The following is a 17729-nucleotide window of genomic DNA, read 5'->3' on the forward strand; positions in this document are numbered from 1 at the left end:
ACTCATCTCATGAAAATGATTTATCTGTCAGACTCACCACTGGATCGCAGTCAGATGAACACACTTTGTTTTCTTTTTAATTCTCATGTGGTGAGTGGTGAGTTATTAACAACTGAAACCTGCAAAACTGCTTCACCGACTTACACACCTGCTGAAAATAATAGTTGCTTCGCTAGATCAGTTGTTGGGTCAAATCCTAAAAGAAAACTATCCCTGTTTAATTGTGATATCAAAGAGCTCAACATGAATGGGGTCCTGTAGCTTTTATTCTTTTGTTCATGCTGCACCACACAGATCTCCATTTTTGAAGTAGAAATTTAGAAAAGAACTGAACATTGAATTGTTTTTCTCATTTAATTATTATAATTGGTCTGCAGAAAACATCTCAAAGGGAAATGAAGGCATTCTGGCGTTTATAAAAAAATATTATTATCATAAAATTATATAAAATATTAAATTATAATAAAATAGTTCCATTACCTGGATAATATTCAAATCATTTAACACTTCGTTCACATTCTCCTCTTGTACTAAAGGCAATTGATTATTTATTTCAGAGAAAGCGTTTACAGCAATTCAATGACCAGTCAACAGACCAATAATCTTAAAATAACATAAAAATAAAATGTCACAGAACATGACCTGCAGTTACAGTCTGCTCCGTCCTCAGTATAGTCACAACCAACACAAACCGACTCAAACTACCTTCTGCGTATTGCAATTTTATCCATTTTCTAGCATTTTAATGTCTGATACAAATGTTAATGTTGTTTTATTGTCCCTCATATTTAAGAAAACTGCTTGAATTCGCTCGGCTTTTCGCAAGAGATTGTGGAGTGTCAGCAAATCAGGTGAAGAAGCTTCACTTCGGAACTTTGTGTCCACAATGTGAGGCTGAAAATGAGAACAAGCAAGACAAGCTATCTCAACGCTGCAAGTGACAGTTTTTAATGGTTAACCAGATTTTTCTGTCAAACATCAACTGAGATTCAAGCGCAAGGTTTTCTCCAGAAGCATGACAATGGCCGACAACCGCGCCTGCTGGAACTAAGTAAGAATGACCGCACATTCTAATCGCATTTACAGTCACAAAAATAATCATATGAAAACAATTATGTACAAAATTAAACTTCCACGGTTTTAAAATGAGCACAAGGCTTTCAAGTTTTTTACTGATGTTCCATTACATTGTAATTATCTTGTTCAACAAGCTATTGGTGAAGTGTTTTAAGCAGTGAGGGGCTCCAACACGATCACTCCCAGGTTGTTGTTAAAGAGAACCCTGCCGTCGGACTCGACGCTGCAGTCCGGCTGGCGGAGTAACTTCAGGACGCCTTCCTTTAACTCGGGCGACGCGGAGTTACTGAAGTCCAAAACCTCGGTGAGGAAGTCTAAAAGCAGCTCTCCCTTCTCATCGCCGGGGGTGAAGCACTCGGTGATGTCCATCTGAGAGATCAGCTCGTAGTTCTTGTAGCTCACGCCGCGTGAGTCGAGGATGCTCTTGACGTCTGCTGTGGTCACGCACTGACTCAGCTCCGAGTTGCAGAGTTCCGTCTTATAAGTCCGCCAGAGTTTCCCCCAGCCGCTCTCACCTGAAATTGAAGGAGAAGGTTGAGTGATCAAGAAAATAAAAAACAAGGACAAACAAGTCAATGTCAAACCGCGATGCGACAACATGGCGGTGGCAGATGCGACACGCTTGCGGCAACAGAAAATGTTTTCTGTGCTCAATAAAAGTCAGAGCAAAAGGCACTTACATTCTCAAAGTCGCCAACTTTTCGCAAAGGATTGCGACAGAAACAGGACACTACAGTAAGATATTTTTTCCTGCAATGTTTCTGTCGCCCACTGTTGGTGACACCTGAAAATGTTTTTTTACTGCAAAAAGGGCCTTAAAAACCTGTTTATTTTTCCAATAATAAGTCAGAAAACTGAGATTTTTTTTTTCTACTTGAGCTCACCAGACACCAAAAGAATCAGAAGTTTGCCACTCTTGTCCAAAAGACTGTGGAAGAAGTCGACGGTGGCTCCAACATCTTTGACATAATACAGCATCTGTGGGCGATAAAGTGGAGGTATTCACTGACACTGAAAATACACTTAAAACCATGTTTTGACAATAAAAAAAAAGACTGTGACCTTAAAGCGACCCCAGAAACTGTACCTGTATCATGTGAATGAAGTCCACCTTCTTTGTCATCTTTTTCGCCTTCCAATCCTCCGCAAACTCAGAGGCGGTCATCTTGTTCCAGTCGAACGTCACGTGATCGAGGTCTTGTTTCTTGGCCACGGAACCTACATCAACATTTTGCATTGGACATTGGCAGAATTCAAAACAGATTTTTAGCAGCACAAACATTAGACTGTACCTCGGTAGCGGCGGAGCTGGTAGCCGCTCGGTTCCACCACATGGTTGTGAACCGTCACCCCAGGATGTTTGAGCCGAAGCTTGGACAGAATCTCCAAGTCAATATCACCTGAAGAACAGGACGGGAACCAATAAATCCCCACTATTAATTTTAATTTTGGTAATAAAAAAAAAAGAGAATGTTCTGTCAAATATTAACACAATGACTGACTGAGCTATATATATATATATATATATATATATATATATATATATATATATATATATATATATATATATAAAACCTAATATTGCAGCGACATTATATACACGTTAGGCAAGTCCTGGGCACGACGTGACCCTTGACCTATAGCTGACCACTTCGGGGAACTGAAAAACGTACATAATAAAATAGCTAATGAACACTGTCAGCGATTTCCTATTAAATTTTTTTTTTTTAACTATTATTAGTTAGTTTTAAGTAAGTAAGTTTAGTTTTAAATTAAATACTTTTTATTATTTATTTTTTATTATATTATGTTATTGTTACGAATCACATTCAGCAGTTTTAAAATCGTCTCCTTTCTTTGTAGAAATAAATGAATGATATAATAAATAATTTATTCACTGAAGACCTTAATTGAAATTACTTTACTTACTGTGTTTCTTATTCATTTGAATGCAGTCAAATATATAACTCAGTCCAGCCTATAAAAATTGATCTTTCATCTGCAGCTGAGTAGCAAAACAAAAATGCTGCTCCATGCAGAAAAACATTGAAACTCTTAAAAATAAATGTTGCTCTGCTTGATCACATTGGACATTTCAATATTACATTGTAAAACTGTCCAAAATAAACTCTTATTTTTGCACATACAAAGGATGAAGACAAAGCTGCTGAGTTGGCTCTTTGTCAAAAAGAAAAGGCGACGGAACACTGGCGATAGCGTCCATCACTTGCTGCAGGGGAGAGCACTCAGGAGGGGGGTGATGAGTTCAGCAGTTTAGAGTCAAGACTACTGTCTTTTTAGGAGCCACATCAAGCTGGATTTTATATGTTTTAATGTGTCATGGATTCAGCTCAAAAAGTCAAACCTAAGAACGTCCGCTCTTACCGTCTCCACTTCCAACTCCGATCACATCCAGATGCGACTTTCCTCCACCAACGCTACAAAGAACAGACAAAAAAAAAGTCATCTGATCAAATGACTACACGCGCTTGATACTGAGTGGGCACTTTTGGACGCTAGGCAAACTTCTGTCTGCACAGATTTCTATCATCCACTCAGGTGGCAGAGAGCTCAGCGGTTCACTTCCTACTGTGCGAGCACTCTGACTTCAAAATACTGAACTTCAATCCTTATCTGTGACTTTATTTGAACCAGAGACCATTTTCAACACTACGTTTTCAGGTTTACAGACAACAAGATTTTGCATAAATACTTAATCTTAAATTAGTTTCACATCGGAGCAGTAATATTTTTCACTAACACAGGAGCACTGATATATTTCAATTTTCAGGCACTAAAAATGATGAGAAATAAATCAATGAATAAATAATAATAACTGTGAGAGTGAGTGATTTTGTTTCTCTTTCTAGGACAGAATTTCATATTTGTTAGTCAATATTACATTAGATTTTGACTGAGTACGAGCACAAGCCAAAAACTCTTCAACGCTCAAATAAATGAGCAAACTAAGATGATACATTTATGTAGTATAGACAAAATAGACTCACTCTATTTTTGAGCATTTCTGCACATTGATAAATCATTCCAGTTTCAGAGCTAAAACTGGAGCTAATAACTGAAAAATGTGAAGCAGCAAGGCTCAACTAGCCCTCAAAGTAAAATAAAATCAGTTGGTGACTCACTGAGAAACACTTGACTCCGACATGCCCTCTGAACTGGGCTTGTCTGTCGTGAGAACCTTGCGCGACTCTTCAAGCATGTGCAGGCAGATGTGTCAAACGGATGGAAGAACACAAACAAGCCGCTCTGGGTTTCGAGTTGGAACATCAAGCCATTATGGGAATTTGTCAAACCCAAAAGGTTGAATTACATAACACACTTTTTTTAATAAAAAGGTTAAACTAGTCAAAGACCACTTCATCCAGTGATCCACTTGTAGGTGAATATAATGTAACGCAACAATGAACGGAAATATTAAGACCTCATATGTTTTCTTCAATATTTATATTTTCACACCAAAGTAAAACCACATTAAACGGCTCAGTGGTCACTGTCAGGATTTGACCGGATATCTTCAAACCCAGATTGACTATCAGTCATGTTCTCAAGGTTCTCACGTGGCTTCTTATCTTTCACGGCTGGAAAATGAGCTGATAAAAATGTGTGTGTGTGTGTGTGTGTGTGTGTGTGTTACCTCGACAATATGCCTGGCAGGATATTGTTGATGAAATCCCTCATACACTGGTGTTCAGAGGAGCGCTCCAGAAAGAGATGGAAGGCCTGCTGGTACTTATCGTCATCTTCAACAAGACACCTCAGAGGAGATGCCATCGCGACAGCTCTGACCAGAAAAAAATGTAAAATAAATTAAAAAAAATATGATGCAAGATTGACAAAAATATTCACTGTGTAACTGCACTCATACATTCATTATTTATTTATTTATTTATTTTTTTAGATGTTGCAACAAGGCTGTATGAAACGGCTACTAGAAATAACCATTTTTCCACAAATCTTTGTGACGCATTACTACGAGTTCACTGTTAGCACCTACCTTCTAAACAGGGAAAAGAGTAAATAAATAAACAAATCCAAAGTGCATGATTAGTTTCAGGCTCAACAACTCGGACTGCACTTGGGACATATACGACTTTGCTCTTGTATTACACACAAACTCTCAGTAAACCAGAAGTATTCTGTACTCAACTATTTAACACAATAGAAAATAAAGACATTTGCCATTTTCAGTAGTTTTCAGTCCATTTTCAACTATATATATATATATATATATATATATATATATATATATATATATATATATATATATATATAGTGCCTGGACCAAAGAAAAGTTGCCACCAAAAAAAGGGTCACGCTTCATCGCTTCAACCTACATTTTGAACGCATTTTCTATCATTAATAATAAATAACTGTGCGGTAATGATTGTTTTGTGATCCCAGTTGCACATTGCCGTCTATAAAAGGGTTGCGACACAGATTATTTTTGCAGATTGGATGTGAATGTTATTCTTCTTCTGTCCACTCCGATTATTGTGTGTAATATATATATATATATATATATACGCATTTTGGATCATTGTAATAAATAACTGTGCGGTAATGATTGTTTTGTGAGTTGCCGTCTGTAAAAGGCTTGCGACACAGATTATTATTACAGATTGGACGTGAACGTCAGCCCAGTCTGCAGATAAACTCCGATTAGTCGCGCACACATTTGAAGCCGTTCAGTCTTCGCACCGCTCCCCGCTGGAGCCGCAGAAGGTCAGCGGTCTGAGGCGGAGCAGAACTGCATCGATCGAACAGTACATTCGCCTCAAAACCCCAACCAAACCTTGACATGACGATCGTCCACAGCAGGTTTTGTCACCGCAAGAGCGCGAGAACACATGAATCCAAGTGAGGCGACGGAACGAAGGACCGCCCATCTGGCCGCAGCGTCGGCGTTAACACAAGCGTCAGCGGTGAAATAAAAACAAAAAGGCAGCGGCTCGATTCGGTAAACGGCGATATTCACTTACGGACGAGGATCTCGGGGCTGCGTTGCTGAGAGACCCAGTGGACGGGGGCAGAGCCACCGCCCACCAGTGTCACCACTTCCCGGTAGTGAAGGTCGAAGGTGCCAAAAACAAAACAAATGATATGCGTTTAGAAAATATCCTATCGTTGCAGCTGTTTGGATTATCCGAATGACGTTATTGTGTCAAATAATAAAACTAGTAATAATCCTACTAATAATAGTGTCTTTTTACTAGTTCATCAACAAAAAATAAATAAATAAATAAAAATAAAGATGGTTAAAAACATTTACAAACATGATGTAAAAAAAAAAAAGTTATTCGATCTTTAAATATATCTTAAATACAGTATATGGATAATAAAAGTGTATTCTACTGTGACATGGTTCTCTTTTCTCAATAGATAAGAGATTATTATGAAGATCATTATTTATTTATGCTATTATTTATTTAGTCTGCAATTTCAAAATGGCTCATGGTGAATTTACGACGGTTGCCCTATTGAGACCCAGCCCCCCAAAATGTCTGCTGCTGGTGTCCAACTCGAGGCCTGCGGGCCAAATTCGGCCTGGAAAGTCATTTTATGCAGCCTTCAAGAGCGCTTTATGACTATATTATAAGTAGATTTTTGAAGAATAACAGGAGTGTTGTTGCCCCTCAACAGGCTGGCAAATGGACAATATGAATCAAGGATTCATCTGGAAAAACAATATTTGCTTCCATGATGTTGACCTTTTACGTCAGATGTGAGAGGAGGTAAATTCAATTGCAGGGTCGGAGGAAGTGACTTTACAAATCCACATAGGAACAAGTGTCTTGTCAGGCGCCTTGCTCCTCCCCTTTTCACAGCCTGACCTCGTACAGAGAGATGGAATATTTCTGCAGTCACACAAGCGACATAGTCACATGATTTGCGAGCCTGGATAATGATCGTCCTATTATCCTAAAAGCTTGTTCATTGTCCCTGCTAAACATCCATTACGCTCTCACATCTGCGGTCGGATTGTGGCGATCCATCATCCGGTAAATAGATGAATGTTGATTAAAATTCAACGTCATGACTGCAGGTGTTTACCTCCACACCAACCTGGAGAGACGGCGAAATGAAATGGATGGGACATGACAAGATCGGCCGGCGCTGATCACATGGCCACGACACAACCGCTTGAATCCACCAGTCGCTTAAACAAAAGTGACACAGTTAAATAAATGAATTCGATGAGAGCGGAGATTTAAACACCGTCTGCCTCGGAGCCGCCGAGTGGTGTGGGGCAATCGGAAGCCAGGATCTGACTGGAAGGCGAGATGAGCCTTATCTGCTGCACATATAGGAGTCTGCCTCTGAGCCTGCTTCAGTAGTTATAATTTATCAGGAGGACGCCGAGAGCATCACAGCAACACTGCGGAAAATTTCCAGATGGAACATTTACATTACGCACAATTTCACAATTTACTTTGTTCATTTCTCTTTCATCAAACAAGACAGATTTAACAAAGAATTACAACTCCAACTATTTCTGGCCTGATTCAAAAGTAATGTATTCAGGAGTCTGTCCCCATGACCACGTTCCTCAGCATATTTTTAGAATACCATCTTTAGAGAATACTCATGTCAGCCATTTATATTTGCAAACTTTTTGGTTCTTACAAATGCTTTGCGGTTGTAGGGGAGCGAAACAATGCAAATCAGCTACAAAAACAGCTTTGACATTTCGCTCAGCTCTCAGTTCGAAGGTGCGCCTTGGAGGCGAACACATCCTTTGGGCACACTACCAAGAAAGTGTCACACCACCAAGGTACACCTGCTTTTGTAGAACCGGAATCGAGATTGTTGACAGAAGTCAGTGTCGTACCTGTCAAGCTTGTCTGTCTACTCCTGCCACTGTATGCATGTGATTCTGCTTCATGTGTGCTACTGTACGATATTATTACCTGGAAAAAAAAAAAAAAAGACACACAGTGGTACCTCGGTTTTCGAACATTCCGGAAGTCAAACAAAAATGTTGAGATTTTTTTGGTTCGGATTTCGAACGGAAATCCAGAACTCGAACGCCCCCGAAAAAAGCCAGGAAAAACATAACATCCGTGGACTGATCAGCTGACCCACGACCCGCTTTGTTATTGTGTATAACGCAGCCTCTGTTATCAGACGTGTCCCGTTAGCTACATTTACTGACTGTTTTTTCTTCATATTGAGGTGTAAAACCTTTCCTGTCTCCGCACTGGACCGTGGTAGAGTGTCACAGGGGAGGTGCTGGAGCGCTCACTCCAGGGTTTGATGTCCTGTTGTGGGCTGGAGCTGGGACAGGGATGAGGCGAGTCTGGGACAGAGCGTGACTTGGTTTATGACTTTGTCACAGCCAAACTGCACAGAAGCGCACATTCACGTCACTCACTCGGCAACCCCTCCCACATGCAGCGGCCACACACATAGAGGAACAGCGCACCTGCAGCAGACACTCTACATTCACTCCTACAAAAGACTATTTTAAGGCTTGGAACGCATTAGTTATTTTTCCATTCATTGTAATGGGAAAAATCAATTCAGATTTCAAAACAATACGCTTCTCGAACGGCCATCTGGATCGGACTGTGGTCGAGAACCGAGGTACCACTGTATATCGTTAGACGTGATTGCTAAACTAAGAATCGTAACAAGGGCCTTTGATGGAACACTTCAGGTTCAACCCTGTTGTACCAACAGAATCTAAATGACCAATTGCAGCGATCATTTTAATCGTAGTCTAAATTACTTTGCTTATTTGGAATGGGCGTCAGATTCAGTTCACTGACGCTGTACTGGCCAGTTGGAGGCAGATTCTGAGGGATACAAATTCTGGTTTCCGCTGTTGTCTCGGGAGAAGACGAATTGTTGTCACATCATTGCATGCTGCTTGTCGGGCTGCGGATCCTCTGCCATTGGTGCCAGCTGCCGGCCGTCAGTTAGAAGTCATCCTCTGGACATTTCAGTAGAAAAGAGAAAGAGCTCCCTCTCACTCCACTGGGCGGGTTGTCCGTCCTCCCCTCCTTTCCAAATCCCCAAACTTCCCCACCCACTGACTGACATTTCCTCATGCCCTTTGGAGAAATCATCTTGGTATATAGAAGAAACGACTCAGCGGATGATTGCCACATTATCTCCAGTGAATGCAATGCACTTGACTAAATGAGCGAGTGTAAAGACTGACATTTACAAAACCACCTGCAGCACTTTAGATTCAAATCCCCAGACATCCTACTCAGGAACTCATTTTGCCACTTAAGCTAACTTTCAACACTTGAGTCTGGAAGGTCATAACACGGCTCATTGTTACAAACGCACATTACATTGCACCGAAAAGTAAACATTTATTACATTTTGGTCAAATTATGACGTCATTTTTATTACATTAGAATTGGATTTACAAGGCCACACGTGATCCCGTGAACTTTCAACAATCAGCACCTGTTTGATGAGAAGAGCATATGAGGTATGTGTCATGCTGGTTTCACTTGATCTACCATAAAATTTGCATTTTTTTAATCGGGAGGCCAAAAAGGATGGAGCTGCATTGCATCTTTATTTTACTCGAGTCTGCTTTTGGTTTCCACATATACACGTCAGGCATCATCAACAAAACACAATCCAACAGCAACAACTTGCATAACAATCCAAAACACTAGAAAAGTTGTTTGAAAAAAGCAAAACAAAAGTGAATAAGCACTAACGTAGTGCATAAAGAGAGTCTTAAAAAGGCTTGTGAGTTCCCTTATACACCGATGAGAGGAGGTGAAATGTCTGTCTCCTTCCTTGTGGTCCTCAGATTTAACACGTGTCCTGTCAACATGTAGCAGCTCCAGTTATAAAACTTCAAAATCAAGTCTGGTTTTTTTGTCTTCACTTCCACCCAAATTTGGGGTTTAAACAACACTTACTTCGCGACTCCAACAATCAGCTTACAAGCAACCGAACGTGAAGGACGAGTTAAGAATCCGCATTTAACAGTGAGATCTTGGTTACATGTCCACGTCACCGTCGTACGCCAGGGTTAAAGGTTTCTGTGGCGGGGGCGTCGTCTTGGCGTTTTCGGATGGTTTGCTGAAAGAGAGCGAGATAAAGATGAGTTAGAGATGCAAAGCAGCCTCAGGGTGTTGCTGTCTGCTGCAAACAAGTGTACTTTTTCAAACTTTAGTCCAAGGAATAAAAAAAAATGTCGAGATATACTGTGGGAGGGGAAACATTGGATTAAAATAAACCACCAAATGCATCAACAAGCAACTGACAACTGTGTTAACATTGGACGCATGAGTTCTCTTGCTGCCTCTAGATATGTTTTAGGTTTTAAGAGTTTCCTCCAGACAATTTCAGTTATATCAGTAACGCAAAGCTTCCATCGTGCTTGAGCACAGACATGGTTTGAACTCCACTGAGCTGGCTCCAGCGTTCATGGACACCTTCAATGCATCCTTGGTGTCCTGTCATGTTCCTGCCTGCCTCCACTATCATTCCTGTTCCCAAGTGAGCCAGGATCACAGGGATGAACGACTACAGACATCTGTGGTCATGAAGTCCTTTGAGCGCCTGGTTCTATCCCATCTGAAACCCAGCACTGCTCCCTCCTGGACTCAATGCAGTTTGCCTACAGAGCCAACAGATCTGTGGACGATGCTTCATTTAATTCTGGAGCATCTGGACTACCCTATGCCAGGATCCTGTTTGTGGACTACAGCTGCTTTTTACACAATTCTTCCAGCTCTGCTTGAAGACAATCCTTCTGTAGGTGGGGTACAGACTTCCTGACCAGCCGGAGTGGCTAGGGATGACTGTCTCCGACACTCCTTAGGGCTGTGTTCTCTCTCCATGGCTCTTCTCTCTGTACACCAACTACCGAGAGCCAACCCTTCTCACCCTGGTCATGTCCCCCTTACCTTTGGCAGGAGGCTCCGATCCAGACCAGAACCTCCCGTCACAGGAACAGCTTCTTCCCCTTGGCCGTCAGACTGTCAAATTTGTGGTCAGCCTTAGTTATTTTATTTTATTTTATTTTATTTTACAACAGCACTTTAATCCAAAGAACTTTCCTAGTTGGTGGGATCACCCACTGACCTTGGCAATAAAGTTGATTCTGAGTCTGATACCGATCATTGACGCATTCAAGTTTTCTCTCATGTACTTCATCTCTGACATCATGTTCCTTTTAGCATAATCTAAAAGTCAAAGCTTTATTTGAAACTTTATTTACTCATTCATGCAAGCTTCCAGACATTTCAAGGCCCGGAAAACAACATTTAAAAGGCCCATACTTATTAAGATGTTCAGGTCTTCTTATAGAGAAGAAAGAAAACAACAGAACTTCGAGACAGCTAAGAGCACTCTCCTCGGTGTGGTGCATAAATAAGGTTAAGCAGGCGAGCCGAAGTACTCACCAGAGCAGGAAAGAAAAAGCAATAATGAAGAGAATCAAGATGAATCCGACCGCAGTCGCCGCGTAAACCCACAGCTTCACTCGACCATCTGTTTTGACAACAAATGCTTTTAATATATTTGCCATCTCTCAGTGCAAATCAAAGTTTAACGAAATTTAGTAACAATTGGAAAATTGGCAACGGGGGGGACGCAGACGTGTGGTGATCGCAGGCCAGAAGAATGAGAATAAAATTGGATTCTTTGTAAGAAGAATCTATTTTTTTGGCAGGATAATGGCTGTATGATTTAATCTCCCAGCTGGTGCTGTAGAAGAGCAGCAAAAGCGTTGATGTTAGTGCTGAACAAAGTTGTTGGAACATGTTTTTTCAAGAGTAATCACCACAGGTTAACTACCTCAAAGTGTTTATGATCATTTTGAGCTTGACTATTGAAACATTTTTAATAAATTGTTTGAAAAAAGAAACCTCTCTGAATCCTTAAATGAATAAGTGTATAAAGTAGTAATAAAGTAGCATTAAAAATACACCAAAATCCATACAGAACACGAGGTGGATGAGAAATATCTCACAATTACATGAACTAATTTACATTTTCTATTTCACCTAGATATTTTGGGGCTGTGAGAGGTAACCACATATACACTCAAGTGACTACCTTCAACACTGAATTCACTACCTGGTCCAACCGGTCGCAGGGTCCACTCGGTGAACAGGTCCTGGGCTTTAGATGGTCCAGGTTTAAACCTTCCAGAATTGGTCTTCACATCTGCTTTTTTGCTGTTGTCCACTCCTGGTGTTCTGGTGCAGTAGTCCAAGAAGCCGTGTGTGGTCATCACCTCGATGTAACCCTTCTCACACCCACACACCCCACTCTGTGTAGCACAGAGGACGGATTTGACAATTGAGACAACAAGTTTTCAGGTTTCTCTGAGAATAAACATCACTAAATACCTTACAAACTTAATGCATTTTTCAGACCACCTCATCCCAGGTATCTTCCCAGTTAAATGAGAATTAAGGCTTCTTCTTCACGTGTAGTTACAGACAGAAAACCTCTGAGGGGCAGTAAAACACCAAAATCAGCTGCCTTCCTTCCACCCACAGCACCCTCATGAACAGGTATGCGCCATGGCTGAGCACTCTTTCATCTCTCCACTCCTCCTTACAAACATGTCATCTGTCTTTTGGGATAAACCCGAGGCTTGATGAAGAAAGATCACAGCTCACAATGATGAAACACGTCTTACCGGCGTGCAGTGTGAGAAGGGCTTGGTGCACGGTGGATGGCAGTGACGGACCATGGTCGGCCTCTTCTGCGGGAAACATCCCCCTTGGAGGAAGACACGCTGTTATTATACCTCACCTTTATTGCCCATTTGATCACTAAATTAATGTCGTGTCTCGCTTGACTAATGGCCTCTGCTTCAGATCTGGGTCCCTGGTCAAGCGCGGAAAATTGCACGTCAGAAATTTCAAATTCCCCTCACAGTCCCGGGAAGTTTATCACCGTGTATTTGCCGCAGACACGACAAGATTGAAGAAAGCATTTATGGCAGATCAAATCCGAGCACTTATTTCTACATCTCTATTAGCTTTGTTTCATATCTTCTGGCTGTTTGGCTTCCCACACATTCAAAGGCGTGATTATATTTGTATGGACTGGAAGCCTCCGTGCAGTGGCTTATTGATCACGGATGTTAAGAGGGGGCGGAGAAATCGATGAGCGCTGAACTAAGAACTGGAACACAACGGGTTGAATTATTCTGTGTGTATATGCATGAGAGCCGACCACATGAATTGCAATAAGGACCTCCCAAGGCAAGGTAATGATGTCTCTGACTTGAGGACAAGGAGTTGTCATACAACCCTTCCAAGGCTTGTCAGACGCTGTTGGAGTCAGACCTCGACTCCATTCATAAGCACCTCACAATTATAGGTGGCGTCTCACACAATGTGCCACGGAGGAAAGAAAAACAAAATGAAATCATCTGCCGTGTCGCAGCAGTCGGAGAACACAAACAGAACTGGGACACTGACAAGCTGCAGAATGGGTTGGAAAACTGCTTTTCTGTCTGTTCTGTTCTCTAATGCAGCGGATGATGCAAGCTATCTGAGATGAGGTCGAACAACCCTTTATTCAAGAACATTGTGTTTCCCTGTGCATCAAAATATTCTGCAAAATGACACGTTTTGAGACTCCTCTTGCGCTAACCTAACTAAACAGGTTAACTTCTATTTTAATATCTACATTTCCTCTAGTCAAACCACTTCACTGTGAAAACCCAGTCATAACTCTTATTCAAACGTAGATTAGATTGTGTTTTAGACTATTTTGAAACATGCTTTTGAGTAGTGATGGGCGGATATGGCTTTATGAGACATAATATTGAAGTATATGGACTCTCATTGTTTCATTGAAGTGCACGGAGTGCCATCTAGTGGGCTCAGAAAATCGGGACAAGCCATCAGCCCATGACTACAACTGAGGATTGAACATCAGAATATAAGCATGGAAGATATATGAGCATATTTAGGCTTTTAAAATTTGCCTAAGAGCTGCTCCTCCACATCGAGAGGAACCAGCTGAGGTGGCTCGGGCATCTGATCCGGATGCCCCCTGGACGCCTCCCTGGGGAGGTGTTCCGGGCATGTCCTAAAGGGAGGAGACCCCGGGGAAGACCCAGGACTCGCTGGAGAGATTATGTCTCCGGTCTGGTCTGGGAACGCCTCGGGATCCCCCGGGAAGAGCTGGAGGAGGTTTGTGCAGATCGGGAAGTTTGGGCTTCCCTGCTCCGAATGCTGCCTCCGCGACCCAACCCCGGATAAGCAGCAGAAGAAGGTGAAGGTGAAGGTGAAATTTGCCTATATGATGGGAGTGTGATAGAAAAGGTCAGAAGGTTTTTCTAGATTCAGAAAACCCCTAGTTTCCTGGGAGGAAGTGAGGAACTGTCAGGGTATGTATGTGTATGACATGTATGAGGTCAGTGGTGAGCACTGTAGGGGTAGCCGGGGGGTTCAAGGGAAAAGGAGCGTCACACTCTGTTTTCAACGGTGATGGACAGACTGAGGGATGGGGTCAGGGCTTCTCATGGACCATGATGTTTGCAGATGATACAGTGGTTTGTAGCGAGAGTATGGGAGAAGTAGAGGTGAAAACAGATCCACAGTAATAGTCAGAGTGGAGAAGACTGTCCGCTGTGTTCTCTGACTGAAGGTGGATTAGAGACTTTGAAACTAAGACAGGGAGCAGATGTGGAAGACAAAATTAGGGACACCAAACTGTTTGTGGGTTGGAGAAACAGTGCCGGAGGAGGAGAGGTAAGACCAGGGAGGACGTACTAGACAAGTAAAGGTGGAGGAGGCCACTGCTCAAGGACTAATATGTACGTTTTTTTATGGAGCAGGAGCTGTTTTCAGCATCCTTTTGATGTTCATCTATTTAGGTTAATATATTTGCATGAGCATCTTCATCTTGTCACCTGTATAACTGCAGAACAGCACACTATCTCATTCCAATACGTGAGTCTAGGCACTTCATGTGAACATAGTCAATGGTTCATGGCCGAGGGAAAGGGATGTAATTGGACGCCATCCGAAGCAGCCATTAAACACAAACGTGCAGAAGACATTCACATAGACATGAAGACAGGACGCGTTTTATTTCCAAGTCTTACAACAATTACCTGTGACTATCAGACCGTCGGAGCGCTGGCACCAAACTGCTCTTTCGTTGTTGCTCCATCCTCCCGTCCTCCACTGGTAACTGTAACATTTTCCTCCTGTCGTGACCACACAGAGGCGGATGATGCACATTAGCAGTTCGCATTGGCAAGTAGCCTCATGGTAAAACTGCTATTGGTATTAAGCACCAGCTCCTCTCCTGCCCTCTGCTTCACATTACCATGTGGGAGACACTGTTGTTAGAGGACAACATTCCCACTGCTGTATAAAAGAACGATCTGAAGGTAAAGTCACTTCACAAGATGCCAGGAAATAATCTCAATTATTATAATGCATAAAAAACAAAAATAGAAAACAACAACCAGTTCATGGTTTACTCATGCTGCCCTTTAATAAAGGAGTCAAAACTGGGCAGGTGAGTCATTAGAAATGGGACTGTGGTCACTCCATTCCGGCTCCCTCAAGCTGGTGAATTGTCAGGTGCTTGATCCTCTATATTTCACTAAATTAAATGAATAGTTTAACAGCTCCGAGCACTTGCATTTCAAAAGCTGATGTTTTAATTCGGCTGGTTTCAGGATGAAGCCCTGGAAGTTGCAGAAATGACAGCACAACAACACACACAAAAAAAACGAGATGATTTCAGTTGTGGTCATCTGAGTCTTAGTTGTGTGTGTGTTGTGTATTTTTGTAGGCGCCTTGTAGCCAAAACTCACCTTGGTTGTGAGGCTGAAATACAGTCAAATGAGCTCAAAAAAAAAAAAAAAAAAAAGAGAAAATATCCCATTTATTTACGGTATTAATGGTAAAAGTATTCATTAATTAAAAAAAAAAAATCATTTCTAAATCTATTGGATTTGAATCGCACAAATCCATAGAGTAGCCCCTCATCAAAATAAAATAAAATCTGGGGTCACATCACATTTTACCTCTGAAAATTTGGACACAGTTTCATGAAGCCTCAGCTCATTTCTTTTCATTTTCAGAGCTCAGGAGGCGGCGCTCACAGTTATTTAGCTGAGGTTCCATTGAAACGTTCAAATCCAAAGATTTTAAAGCAGAGAGTGCCATCTAGTGGGCTCTGAAAATGAAACTGCATGAAGCCTCATCAGCCTGTCGCTACGGACAGACACTCTCCTTCTTTCTCATGCTGAATCCTGGTCCCAATAATACCATTATAACAACTAAAATATTGTCACCAGCATAGCACCTCCTAGCTGGGGGCAGAAAAACTCCAGGCAACATGGTGGCATCCTTGTTTGAAACACCCACCTGGATAATGTAAATAAAGAAGCGGCAGGTCTAATAACAGTAACACGAACAGTAACACTCGCAACAGTATGTATCGACTTCGTATTTGTTTCTGCAACATCAGACAAAAACTTTGCTCAAGTTCCCCTGGTTTTTTGATATTTATTTGTCCTCCAGCGACACAACTCACTTTACATTTACAACCTAAAAGCTCTTAATGTTTACAACCACCTGGCAAATAATCTATAAGTCATTCTCCATCTTTTATTACTGTTTCCTTGGAGGATGTTTTTAAAACGCTCATGCCGCTGGAAATACCTAGTAAAGTAATTGGTTGCTGTGGTCCATAAAATTAGATTCAATATAAGGTTATTTTGGAAGGTTTTTATTGCAATATTGAAGGTGTCAACCAGAGGTAATAGTTTAGCCAATAAGACAGACGCCTCTCTGAATAATACAGAAAAGTCAGACTCATCTTTTCCAGAGACTATTGCTGAACAAACTGGGTCCTGTACACGCAAACTATTATTAACTATTAATGACTATTAACTAGAAAAGTTGGAAAACGCAGATGCTTTTGTATATGAAGTTCAAAATTGAAACGCTTTGAAAACAAACTAAATCAGGTCATATTTCAGTTCAGCTTTGCTTCAAGAAAACTTTCAGTCCAACTTCGTCAGTTCAGTGACTGCATCGTAGACTGTTGTGAAATAGCATGAGTAAAAAAGTCACATTGAACACTGACTAGATGTGACCGATAATCTTTGGTCCACACCATGGTTCAGGACCGAGTCAGCATAACTACAGGACACTAAAGCATTAACTTTCATATCGCTAAACATGGAAAATGAAAAATTGTCATAGTAAAACAGCATTCTTTCATTTTATACGTATATTCAAAAAAAAAAAAAAAAAAAAAAAAAATATATATATATATATATATATATATATATATATTTTACTTTCATTTTAAGTTTATATTTGTAAGGTTCTGTATTTACCAAGTTAAAGAATCCATCCATCTATTTTCATTCCCAGGGGCAGAAAGAAATGAAATTTCATAATGCTTTTATAATAAAATGGAATTCATTAAATTAAAACTAACCTTCACACATTCTCACCTCACCTGACCTTATTTTGCAGAAAAGTTTGGACACCCCGGACCAAAAATGAATCAATCAGCATCTATTCATTTTCCATTCGCACCATTCAAACTCAACTTTATTTGTTAAATTTTTCACTGGTTAACTGCTGCTTTTACTACCAATACTAAGTGTGATTTGTGTGAACAAATGCAGTGCTACGTGTCTTAAGAAA

General features: G+C 41.1%; 2 protein-coding genes across 4 annotated transcripts in view; both read right to left on the minus strand.

Annotated features, from left to right (window-relative positions):
- Positions 1-527: 527 nt before the first annotated feature.
- Positions 528-6144, minus strand: hnmt (histamine N-methyltransferase). Of its 2 annotated transcripts, none has more exons than XM_053877196.1 (7): positions 6078-6144; positions 4733-4879; positions 3463-3515; positions 2370-2477; positions 2165-2295; positions 1962-2055; positions 528-1592 (listed from the first exon to the last, which is right to left on the minus strand). In XM_053877196.1, the coding sequence occupies exons 2-7, from the start codon at positions 4867-4869 to the stop codon at positions 1228-1230; spliced, it is 888 nt and encodes a 295-aa protein (XP_053733171.1). In that variant the 5' UTR covers positions 4870-4879; positions 6078-6144; the 3' UTR covers positions 528-1227. The 2 variants fall into 2 exon arrangements, with proteins under 2 accessions (XP_053733171.1, XP_053733170.1); XM_053877195.1 differs by lacking the exon at positions 6078-6144 and adding an exon at positions 5891-6067.
- A 3305-nt stretch (positions 6145-9449) lies between these two features.
- The window catches only part of thsd7ba (thrombospondin, type I, domain containing 7Ba), a 151275-nt gene continuing 142995 nt past the window's right edge, over positions 9450-17729 (minus strand). For both annotated transcript variants that reach the window (XM_053877128.1, XM_053877130.1), the window contains exons 25-29: positions 15164-15259; positions 12728-12810; positions 12157-12352; positions 11481-11568; positions 9450-10152 (exon numbers count right to left, since the gene is read on the minus strand). In XM_053877128.1, coding sequence (XP_053733103.1) covers positions 10071-10152; positions 11481-11568; positions 12157-12352; positions 12728-12810; positions 15164-15259 — 545 coding nt within the window. In that variant the 3' untranslated portion in view covers positions 9450-10070. The remainder of the gene's footprint in view (positions 10153-11480; positions 11569-12156; positions 12353-12727; positions 12811-15163; positions 15260-17729) is intronic.

Source organism: Synchiropus splendidus, chromosome 10 (genome assembly GCF_027744825.2).
Source record: "Synchiropus splendidus isolate RoL2022-P1 chromosome 10, RoL_Sspl_1.0, whole genome shotgun sequence".
Classification (NCBI taxonomy): Eukaryota; Metazoa; Chordata; class Actinopteri; order Syngnathiformes; family Callionymidae; genus Synchiropus; species Synchiropus splendidus.

Excerpts from the sequence above, each read along its gene's own strand:
- hnmt (XM_053877195.1), bottom strand. Across the intron at positions 3,516-4,732 it reads CTGCCAGGCATATTGTCGAG|CGTTGGTGGAGGAAAGTCGC; the intron begins GTAACACACACA and ends TGTTCTTTGTAG. Across the intron at positions 1,593-1,961 it reads TCTGATTCTTTTGGTGTCTG|GTGAGAGCGGCTGGGGGAAA; the intron begins GTGAGCTCAAGT and ends CTTCAATTTCAG.